The sequence below is a fragment of the Sinocyclocheilus rhinocerous genome, unplaced genomic scaffold, assembly GCF_001515625.1.
Source record: "Sinocyclocheilus rhinocerous isolate Xijiao unplaced genomic scaffold, SAMN03320098_v1.1 scaffold387, whole genome shotgun sequence".
Taxonomy (NCBI): domain Eukaryota; kingdom Metazoa; phylum Chordata; class Actinopteri; order Cypriniformes; family Cyprinidae; genus Sinocyclocheilus; species Sinocyclocheilus rhinocerous.
The window spans coordinates 187759-200231 of NW_015651557.1; the positions used below are offsets into that span (position 1 = coordinate 187759).

General features: G+C 34.9%; 1 protein-coding gene across 1 annotated transcript in view; it reads right to left on the bottom strand.

The window, feature by feature from the left end:
* The window catches only part of LOC107713168 (transmembrane protein 164-like), a 23921-nt gene that overhangs the window by 7957 nt on the left and 3491 nt on the right, over nt 1–12473 (bottom strand). The window contains exons 2-4 of the mRNA XM_016518600.1: nt 8273–8322; nt 3269–3335; nt 3072–3150 (exon numbers count right to left, since the gene is read on the bottom strand). Of these exons, the coding sequence (XP_016374086.1) occupies nt 3072–3150; nt 3269–3335; nt 8273–8322 (196 nt within the window). The remainder of the gene's footprint in view (nt 1–3071; nt 3151–3268; nt 3336–8272; nt 8323–12473) is intronic.

The window sequence follows — 12473 nt, forward strand, 5'->3', positions numbered from 1 at the left end:
GAGTATGGGTCACCATACTTGGCCACATGTCACGTCACTTTTCACTTTTTCACTTTTCACTTTTCAATATTACAGCGAGAATAAAAGTTACTCCTTCTTTCTTTGTGTGAACATTTGGGCGGTGTTATGCAAATCTTCGCACATCGTGACGTAGACATGTGGGGGCGTGTTAGAACGAGCCGTTTTAGGTAGGCGTGGTAGACTCTTAACTTTTATAAAGAATATCTCTTTGGATTTGAGACTTTAGTCTTTGCAACTTTACAGATCTTCTTTATGCACCAAGAGCTTGTAACACTCCAAAGAGTAAGGAAAAATTGAAATCGCATCATATGACCCCTTTAACAACTACTTTACTATTATTAGGCAGTAAATTGGTAGTTTATTGAGGCAAAAGTCGTAGTTAATGGTTTGTTAATAGTGAGAATTGGAGCTTAAAATAAAGTGTGACCATATAGATATATAAATGGTTTTACCGATAGACCTATTAATGTGAAAGACTTCAGTCACAGCCATAACTTGAAGTGCTGTAAATGGTAAAACTATATGTACTACGAACTAAGTGTGTTTATCATTACAATAATGAATTAACATAATATGATAACAAACAGGGCCGGAGTGGGGCTCATTTTTAGTCCAAGAGTTTAATACCCTCTTTTTTTTAACTCGTACGTTTTAACAAGAATATACACATCAACAACAAACGACATAGTAAACTTCTTAAGCAAACATTCTGCAATCAAACTTCTGAATAGGCACAGCTGAAAAATACATCAAATGAACAAATGAAAAAGTCAATCAATTAAAATGAATAGCAGACATTATTTGAAAGGTGGACTGATTCTGTTTACTATTGTCCTCTTGCATTATCGACACTATTTTCCTGTTCATCACTGTAAAGCTGCTTTGACACAAGCTGTTTTGTATAAAGTGCTTAAAGGTGACTTGACTTGACTGTTTGGTCATGATAGCCAATGATTGCAGAGCAGGGTCAGAAATTAATGGTGGCTTGTGGCAAAAATGCCACCAAAATGAACAAAAATGTGGCACAAATTCAAGACAAACAGGCAAAAATTGTCCCTGCACAATTACACTAATTAAATTATGGCTGTCACGATTAAAATGCAATGTGAAAATGAATGAAACAATGTGACACTATGACATGTCACTAGCTGAAGTCACCCAGTTCTACAAAAAACTGCACATTAGAGTTTAAGCTAAATAATTCAGACAAATTCACCATGTAAAGGTTGAGCTGCACAAAGCGTCATATTAATTTGAAATTGTCTGATGACATCTTATGATGTGATTTCTTATGACATGATATCTAAATTTAAATGTCTAATATGAGTCCACGCATACACCAAATATCTTATGATCACATATCTTGTCATGAAACAGTTTTACAGAGGGGTTCTGGCTTCAAGTCAGTTGTCTCTTTTGACACCAGTGTGTTGTTGTAAGTGGTTACATTAAACCCTAATTTATCAGTGAAGATACAAGATGGACTTTGCTGTAAAAACCACATCATTAGACACATTTCAGTTGGAAAGCAAATCATTCACATGGACCACTGGTGCTTGGACCCTAATGATTACAGCTTGCAGCTATTTTGTTATTATTATAATTTTACAGAACAACAGTAACATTTATGACTGTCTTAAAGGCAGAGTAAGTGATTTCTGGTAGCCAATGTTGATATTTGAAATCACCAAAACAAACACGCCCCTACCCCAAAAGGGTCTTGCCCCTATTTTGATAGCTCCGCCCCACATATACGTACGCAACCCAGGCAACGATTAGTTCTGTGAAACAAAGCAAAACCAATGTTACACCGTGTCTACGGACGTGAGCGGCGCAATCATTTTATAGTGATTTTACTATAAAAATGCTACTACAACATTTATTTTCCTTAATAACATATTAAATGACGAATCATTATTTTGCAAAACTATATAAAAAAATGTTACAATTTAGCAGTGAATGCACACTTAAAGGGGACTTCTATAGTAATACAACTGCACTGTAACATTAAAATATATATATATTCAATAATATTAATCTTAATAATTTTACTTCACATGACAGAAGTCAAATTACAACACTTCTGTTAATTTCTTTACTTGCAAGCATTAAACCCTCAAGCTTTTTGAGATTGTTCAGGAAGACGTTTACATTTGTCTGTGCCAAGCATAATGAATACCTGTATTATTAGCGTGGATAATCTGCTTTATACCAATACATAAATAATTTCAGGCCAGTTTTGGTCAGTTCTTGGCTAGAATTAGCTGAAAAGGTTGACTAGACATTATGCAGATGATTAATTGTCTAGTTACACAGCAAAAAAATGAGCTTTTATTCAGTATTTTTTGCCTTGTTTTCCGGTATAAATATCTAAACATTCTTGAATCTAGAAAAAAATATCTGCCAATGGGGTGAAAAAAAAGTCAAAATTATTTGAAAGATATTTTCTTGTTTTAAGCAAAACTTGGATACATTTTTTCAGAAAACAAGGCTTAATATTTTAAGTCATTTTTGCTTCCCAAGTAAATATATCTAGATTCAAGAATGTTTAGATATTTGTCCAGGAAAACAAGGCAAAAATACTAAATATGAAAATCAATATTTATTTATTTTTTGCAGTGATACACAAACCTTGCCCCCTGTTGAAACACATTTTGTTTCTCCCTCTACTCTACTTAAGGGCATGTTCTTATAATTACTCCAAAAAAAACACTAGACACGCTAGCAATTGTTCTTATCAAGTTTATTTAGACTAATGAGCTGTAATAATCCTTTCTGAACATTAGATGACACTATGGGTTTACTCATTTCTCTCTGAGCGTCATTGCTGTTCTGACATGTACTTTACTCCTTCTGACATCAACATAACTGTCATTTCACAACTGAAACATCGGTTGGATGAGCTCTATAAATAACAGCACTGATTTCAACAGTACTATTGCTCACTTTTCAACATGGAAGCTGAAACGATATTGTGCACATGGCAGATATGATGATGTGCGGTAAAAGCTCCAGCACTATGACCGTTTGCCCAAACTTCAGAAACTCACCTCCTTTTCTGAAGAGGTAGACTGGCACAAGATACAGCATGGAGTGCTGAATATAATAGATCTCCTTCTCAAATGGAAGCTGTGATGGGAGAAAAAAAAAAAAAGTAGGTTAAGAAGACAAAACATACATGTTCCAGCCTTATTTGGTGTCAGCATCATTTGAACAGAGCGCTTAGCTCAAGTATAAATACACTCACCAGTCGAGTGTTGACTACTGGGAAGAGAAGAGCTAGAAGGGCTCCATTCAGCATATGGACCTGAAACCTTCAAAACAAAAAAGACAGAAAGCTCACAGCAACAATATATCTAAAACAACAGTGCAGGATCTAAATATCAACTGCACAAGGGAAAAATAAATGTCATTAAACTGACAGATATCAGAAATAGCATTCAAAACATGAAGCTATTATAGGTCAAAGGCAACTGTAAAACAAAAATACTTCTATCAAAAACAAACCTATGCATCATATGCTGCCTTAAATCAACAATATATGCATCCTGCACAGAGAAGGGATCCCTAAAAATATATTGAAGTTGATGGTATGAAATGAAAAATGGTTATATATACACACACCAATATTTACTGAAATATCCACATCTAATACTGAATTAGCGGTGTCAGTATCAACACACAATATAAACTTACTGTATATAGATGGCAAAACTTTAGTATAGAGACCAATTCTCACTATTAACTAGTTGCTTATTAGCATGCCTATTAATAACACATTGGCTCTTTATTAGTATTTATAAAGCACATACTCTGCAAGACCATATTCTACATACCTAATCCTACCCAACACCTAAATGTAAAGGGGTCATATGATGTTGCTAAAAAGAACATAATTTTTTTGTGTAATGAAATGTGTTTATGCGGTTTAAGGTTCAAAAAACACATTATTTTCCACATACTGTACATTATTGTTTCTCCTCTATGCCCCGCCTTTCTGAAACGCGTCGATTTTTACAAAGCTCATGAACATTTGGGCGGCGTTATGCAAATCTTCCCACATCGTGACGTAGATATGTGGGGGCGTGTTAGAACGAGCCGTTTTAGGTAGGCGTGGTTGACTCTTAACTTTTATAAAGAATATCTCTTTGGATTTGAGACTTTAGTCTTTGCAACTTTACAGATCTTCTTTATGCACCAAGAGCTTGTAACACTCCAAAGAGTAAGGAAAAATTGAAATCGCATCATATGACCCCTTTAACAACTACTTTACTATTATTAGGCAGTAAATTGGTAGTTTATTGAGGCAAAAGTCGTAGTTAATGGTTTGTTAATAGTGAGAATTGGAGCTTAAAATAAAGTGTGACCATATAGATATATAAATGGTTTTACCGATAGACCTATTAATGTGAAAGACTTCAGTCACAGCCATAACTTGAAGTGCTGTAAATGGTAAAACTATATGTACTACGAACTAAGTGTGTTTATCATTACAATAATGAATTAACATAATATGATAACAAACAGGGCCGGAGTGGGGCTCATTTTTAGTCCAAGAGTTTAATACCCTCTTTTTTTTAACTCGTACGTTTTAACAAGAATATACACATCAATAACAAACGACATAGTAAACTTCTTAAGCAAACATTCTGCAATCAAACTTCTGAATAGGCACAGCTGAAAAATACATCAAATGAACAAATGAAAAAGTCAATCAATTAAAATGAATAGCAGACATTATTTGAAAGGTGGACTGATTCTGTTTACTATTGTCCTCTTGCATTATCGACACTATTTTCCTGTTCATCACTGTAAAGCTGCTTTGACACAAGCTGTTTTGTATAAAGTGCTTAAAGGTGACTTGACTTGACTGTTTGGTCATGATAGCCAATGATTGCAGAGCAGGGTCAGAAATTAATGGTGGCTTGTGGCAAAAATGCCACCAAAATGAACAAAAATGTGGCACAAATTCAAGACAAACAGGCAAAAATTGTCCCTGCACAATTACACTAATTAAATTATGGCTGTCACGATTAAAATGCAATGTGAAAATGAATGAAACAATGTGACACTATGACATGTCACTAGCTGAAGTCACCCAGTTCTACAAAAAACTGCACATTAGAGTTTAAGCTAAATAATTCAGACAAATTCACCATGTAAAGGTTGAGCTGCACAAAGCGTCATATTAATTTGAAATTGTCTGATGACATCTTATGATGTGATTTCTTATGACATGATATCTAAATTTAAATGTCTAATATGAGTCCACGCATACACCAAATATCTTATGATCACATATCTTGTCATGAAACAGTTTTACAGAGGGGTTCTGGCTTCAAGTCAGTTGTCTCTTTTGACACCAGTGTGTTGTTGTAAGTGGTTACATTAAACCCTAATTTATCAGTGAAGATACAAGATGGACTTTGCTGTAAAAACCACATCATTAGACACATTTCAGTTGGAAAGCAAATCATTCACATGGACCACTGGTGCTTGGACCCTAATGATTACAGCTTGCAGCTATTTTGTTATTATTATAATTTTACAGAACAACAGTAACATTTATGACTGTCTTAAAGGCAGAGTAAGTGATTTCTGGTAGCCAATGTTGATATTTGAAATCACCAAAACAAACACGCCCCTACCCCAAAAGGGTCTTGCCCCTATTTTGATAGCTCCGCCCCACATATACGTACGCAACCCAGGCAACGATTAGTTCTGTGAAACAAAGCAAAACCATCTCTGCATTCAAACATTAAACCATTGAGCTTTTCTTGTGGCGGACATTCAAAAGGAAAAACCGAAACAAGGATACACGAGATATACAAGATACGCGCAGATATACAAAACATAAACAAAGCAGCGCTTACCATTTTGAATGTCAGTTACGTTGATAACTAAGCGGCTCATGTTGTTATAAAACATGGTGAATCGGCCAACTGCCGTCAATGAGAGCCTATGAGGGAGCACACCAAAAAACTAGCTCGACAGACGCTCGCACGATGACTGACCGTTGACTTGTGTCCCGGCCTTTAGTTAGACTTGATGACTGCAATGTGAAACGGTACATTGAGTCTCCTGTCCTTAGCTTCTCAGTTTCGTACAAAAGCCAGTACGAAGGCACCACATCTGTTCTTTAGAGAAAAGTAGTGAAGCAATATTACTTAAAATATTATTTTCAGCTATGTTTCCACTATTTTGTACATAATCAGTTGGACTTTTCTGAAACACATTAGGAACATGAACGGCATTGCTCATGTTGAATTCAAGCCAGATCTAATGTGCTGGTCTAAAACAGGCCATTGCTGTGCCTCATCAGCACTTATTGGAAACAGGCATCTGATGTCATGGCCACTAGTTTACATGTTAATACACGTTAATCTGTGATGTATAGGATGGTGTTTTGGTGAATGAATGGCGAGTTACATAACGCTCACCTAAGAGTTGAGAGGCACAATCTGTTCTGAAAAGCAGTCACTAAAGTAGCAAGCATCTCTAAAAAACAAAGTTTTGCTAGTAGTTTTTCACATTAAAATGTAGAAGCAAGGAATCAAAGCTCATGCGACTCATTTTGAAAGAAATCAATTTATAATGTAATGAATCTAAAATTCAGGTCATCTCTGGGGTTGTTTATAATTTATTGCCATCTGGTGACATTACCAATTCAGCATGTCTCTCATTCAGGACATTAACAGCTTCTGTGAGGAATTTAGCCTCACCCCGTCACTTAAGTCAAAACAGGGACATTAGCACCACTCTGTTAAAATTACAAAGGATTTACAAAAGGGCTTATGTTTATGATTTCATATTAGAGAGCATACATCATAGCAATTCTTCACATGTGGTATAATGTTAATTATCAAGTCAAGTCATGTTAATTGATATATCGCTTTTATACAATACTGATTGTTTTAATTAGATGTCCTAATGCATGTGCTAAAATTACAATGACAAGCAACATTTAGATCTTACACTTACTGTAGATCTAGCGCCCAGTCATGTCAACAAAACTGATTCCTGTATCTCAAGAATTGTTTCATTATGTTTCATTTTGATGTGATCAGGCATTTGTGGACAACAAACAGATGCCTTTTGCTTTCAGATGAAACATGAATCCAGAATAAGGTTTATTACTTCCAGAGAAACTACAGTTTATCTTATCAATAAGAAAATATGTAACTGCTATAGTAACATCCAACTCAGTCACTTGCATTTTTAATCTTCTGCACTTTATCCATTCATGATATCCATCTAGTAGTTGTTGGTTACTCTCGTCTATCATTTTGTTAATGAAATCCCTTTTATTACACTTGTGTCTTCCTCGTGTTGATTATAGAGTGATAGGCTCTATGAGTTAATGATATATGTCAAATAATTCAGATTGGTCAGCTAACAACTACCTCTAATTTATGTAGTTGTTTATTCAACAATCTTCCATGATTGTTCTTTACTGGTCAAAGGTGAAATGTCTGGCTGGTGTCCCGTAAAATAGGAAGGAATTATCTGACACTCTCACACTCACCTTAAGTGACATGTGACCTGGAACTCAATATTAATATTAATTGTTTGCTTGTTCGTTTTTAATATAAAAGCGTTCAGTTTTTGGCAAATGTAAAAGGCCCTTTCACACCAAAAGTCAAATGAATAAGCCTCAGGCCTAATTTTTGTGTTAACATTTAATTATTGCAGGTTTGCGTCAAATTCTGAGTTTGCATTTCACTCTTTTTTTTCCATTTTGAAAAATACTGAATGTGTTTTTGTGCAGGTGAGATGACTAAATGCATGTTCACATTTAGTCTAGACTTGCAGTAACCCTTATATTTACACAGCGAACCCAACGCCTCTGCACTCACTCCCAAATTCTCTCAACATGGAGACAGAAATGGGGAAAAAAAGTAACTGGCATTACTTATTTGAAAAAGTAACTTAGATATTTTCTTGTAAATCAAAAAGTAATGTGTTACTTTACTAGTTACTTGGGAAAAGTAATCTGATTACGTAACTTGAGTAACTTGTAATGTGTTACCCCGAACACTGCTCATGAATACCCTAGGCATTCACAGAAAAAGGTGTTGAAAGGCTATTTTAGGAAGAGTCTGGTGATATGCATAGGTTTGCATTCCTCATATGCTGAAGAGGCCAAACACTAGTTACTGTCACTACACTTAAATTGCACATGAAGACCAAGAGTGAAGGTAACAAGAAATCTCACAGCTCGCTGCAGTGCAACCCGTTACTGAATACTTACCTAAAGATAACCATGGCCGTTTTACAAGGGGGACATGCAAGCAGGAAGATCTGCAAAAGATAAAGTGATAAAGCTCAATAACAATTACTTTTTTGGACAAAGCAGATATTACATAAAGCAGTGAAACTAGTAATGCAAACTACTAGACATGAGAGTGAGTAAATGATAACTGAAATTTTACTAAGTCAACAAGAGGACAGCAATTCCAAATAAATGCTGAAATACAACTCTTAAAATAGAACAGAACAACCATTGCTGCAAAGAGAAGGCTGCTCATTCAAGCCATTATAACTGCTGTAAATGAGGGCTCGGTTCATTGTCACGTACTGTGTACCTTAGGTATTGGCGGTATATAAATGCAGTCTTTTGAACAAGTGCCAAGCCGTGCATATCTTATCTTCAGTGGCTGAGTGTCAATCAAACAGACATACAGCTACTGAAAAATGGAGACCTGGAGATAACATGACACCATTTCGGACCAGTTCAGTGTTGCATTGAGAACTACTCCCAAATCAACTAACTCATTATAAATCAACTAAATCATCAAACTGAGCATTTGTAATGGAGATGTTTTAATTAGGGATGCACGATATTATCGGACAAATATCGGAATTGGCCGATAATGGTTTTATATATAAATATCGGCATCGGCCGATATGAAAAATTATGCCGATAAGAGGAAATACATTAACTCACATGTGCTCAGGGTGTGCTAGCGATTAGATCACGTCAGCAGTGTGGCTCATTCTTGAAGCAAAGTTTTGCCTGAATGGTGATTAGATTCACTGTTTTGGATCGCTGCATTTAAACTGAGAAAGCTCGTACAGAATGATGCGTTCAGTGTGTGATAGTCAACAGTGTAAGTAACGGTAAGGAGTTTTAACTCCATAGGGGGCGTACTTCTAATAAAATGAAAGCAAAATACACAAATAATATTTAGACTGTTTCTGATTAAATAAAGCAGTAATTGATGGCATCATATCATGAGTAGCCTATGTTTTGATTTAAAGGTCAGAAGCTATAGCTTACATGAAAAAACAACAACAACAAAAAAAACTTGACACTTAAATTAAATTTTATATATACTGATTTATTCATTTATGTATAATATGTTATATTTTTTAAACAAATTATGAGCTCTAAAAGATTTTCACAATTTTTACAACTCTTTTGCTTTAGACCTTTTACAAATGTTAAATCTTAAAATAAAATGTTAGTTACAACGGCATCTTTCTGAAAAAAAAATGCGATTGAATTTAGTTTATTTATTTTCAAATCTTCATTGTATTGTCATTATAAAATAACTTCGTTATTGTTTATTTAATTCTAACAAATAAGTTCTTGTTAAAACAACACTCAACAAAATTAAAAATTATTTGCTTATTTCTGCACAGGAGAGACTTGGTGTTGTTTCCAAACAAAAGGAAATATATCGGCATTGGCTATTGGCCAAAATGAGTTGAAAAATATCGGCATATCGGCAAAAATCCAATATCGTGCATCCCTAGTTTTAATAATCTTTTTGTTTCATATAAATATTGCAAACAACTTAAAATTACAGAGATATTTGTTTACGATAAAACAATTTTGTACTGTGCTGTTGTTTTGATCACTAGTGAGAATGTTCTCTCAGTAGTGATAAAGGCAACTAAGAACGGCCACAAGCCATATCTAATCTAGGGTTAATGAGATCACAAATTGACAATTTAGTATCTGTTGGGAGGGTAGCCAGGATTTCCCTCTTAAGAGCAGTCTGGGAGCAGGACACAAGGAGGAAGGAAGTTGAATCCTGTCAGCAGATATCCTTATCCCTGGTGAGTCAAACTAGAGAAGAATCTGACATTGCGTATGAGGATAAGAACACATTCACGCTCATGTAATATGCTCACTCCAAGGCAGAGCGAGCAATTAAGATAATACTGTTACAGCCATTTAAATACAAACACAAAATGGTTTTCCACTGAGTGATGAATTCCATGAATGAACAGGAATGCCATGAATTTCAGTGCTTATTTAATTCAGTGACAGTCTAAACTAGATTTGGACATTTTCTGAAGAATATGTGAGTGGTGTTTGCCCATGCAAAGTCTGCTTTACATGATGAACAGATTTATTTTAGCTTTTAATTCACATATAAACACACATACATAGAGCGAATCAGATATGGTAAACATGGAAGCTTGTGCACAACCTCACTAGTTTCGTGTATCATGCAGGCACGAGAACCAGTGAAGTTTATTCCAGTAGAGGATGCTATGGGATGCACTCACAAAGCCTAAATCAAATCTGTATATCATATAAAGTGATCACATCACTTGTATTAAACCCCTTGATTGATATGGATATAAACCTTTTGAATCCCTGGACTTTCAATGGATGGACAGAATATCTTAATTTGTGTTCTGTAGATTAACCAAAGTACTATGTTACTTGTTACTTTCCACATATCTCTCTGTGCATAACTATTATTATTGTCTTTGCACTCAAATTGTGTGAGAGTTCCATTAAAGCGGTTTACAATTCCCAACTATTCCGGCTTTAATATTTACCAAATGATAAGCCTGTGACCTTGTTCAAATACTGTAAGACTTGCACAAATAAATTTATTGACATAAGTGGAGCCATAGAGTTACTACGGCATACCGCGCTTGAGAACACATGCTGAGTTTGCATATTTGAAGCCCGGTAGAGTGTCATCATAGCATGCCATAAAAGACGGGCAATCTCGGGCTGGACTCTGCAAATGAAGCAAGGATTTATCTAGTTGCTTATTATGGGAAAGGCTCACCTTGAGAACAGGAACATTCTCAGAAACCTGTCATGTTACAATAAAAAATGCTTACGCCCGAGTTGGGCAATATATCAAATATTTACACCTGATTTAGAAGGTGATATAAAATTAAGCAGCACTGACGATTTCATGCTGCTTATTATTTGACCATTGACTTCCCTAAAGCCTGCTAGATTCGATATCTGTGCTTCTCTTCACCTTTATTTGTATAGTGCTTTATACAATAGAGATTGTTTCAAAGCAGTGTTTACAGTAACGGAAGCAATGATGCAAACTTTATCAAATATGTGACAAATCAAAATTCTGCTGTCAAGCAGCTCTAAAATGACAATAGGTTGAAACATGAAGATCATTTAACAAACCGCTGGCTTATCAATGGCCAAGAACGTGCAACAAGTATGATAACATTAAGACAGAGAGATGTTCCAAAGGTTTGCATGATGCAATTTTCAGATATGTATTATTATATATAATAATATTATGTAGTATTTTTTTATTAAAGTGTTTTATTAATGACTAAAAGTATTTTAACAAAAATATTTTTAATTCATAAAAATAAATACTTTATTTAAAAATAAATTTTTTTGTTTTAAAATATTTTTTATTTAAAAATTTCTAATTAATTTTGCCATTGCGCAAAATTGTTTGCATAAGTGCCATTATTCATGTTAAAATGTTTAAGTAACATTTTAGTATAGAAAATGTTTCTGTAATAATTTGGTTGCAAAAACTATTCACAAATGTTGCCATATAAAAAGTACAGATAAAAATATATATAGGTAAATGTTGTTTATTACTAGTTTGTTAATAGCATTACTGTATAGTTATATTGGTGCATTTAACAGTAACTAACAATTCTGTAACTAGGTTTTCTGTAACTGTGTTTAAACAGCATTTATTCATCTAGGTCAAGGGTTCCTAAACTTCTTTTTTTTTTGTCAGTGGAAACCCTCAGAAGCAAAATATTTACTTGAAGTACTCCCTGTAATTAAAGGGATAGTTCATCCAAAAATGAAAATGTGATGTTTATCTGCTTACCTCCAGGGCATCCAAGATGTAGGTGACTTTGTTTCTTCAGTAGAACACAAATTATGATTTTTAACTCCAGTCGTTGCAGTCTATCAGTCGTATAATGCATGGCAATGGTAACAAAATCTATGAGAGTAAAAAAAACATGCACAGACAAATCCAAATTAAACCCTGCGGCACGTGACGACACATTGATGTCCTAAGACACGAAACGATCAGTTTGTGCGAGAAACCGAACAGTATTTATATAATTTTTTACCTCTAATACAACACTATGTCCAACTGCCTTCAGCGCGCGCACGGCATCTGGTGCGTGAGGTGTGTACGCGCTCTGGCGTAGTTTACGCAAGCCCCGGAAGTGATCTCTCGCACGTATACGTC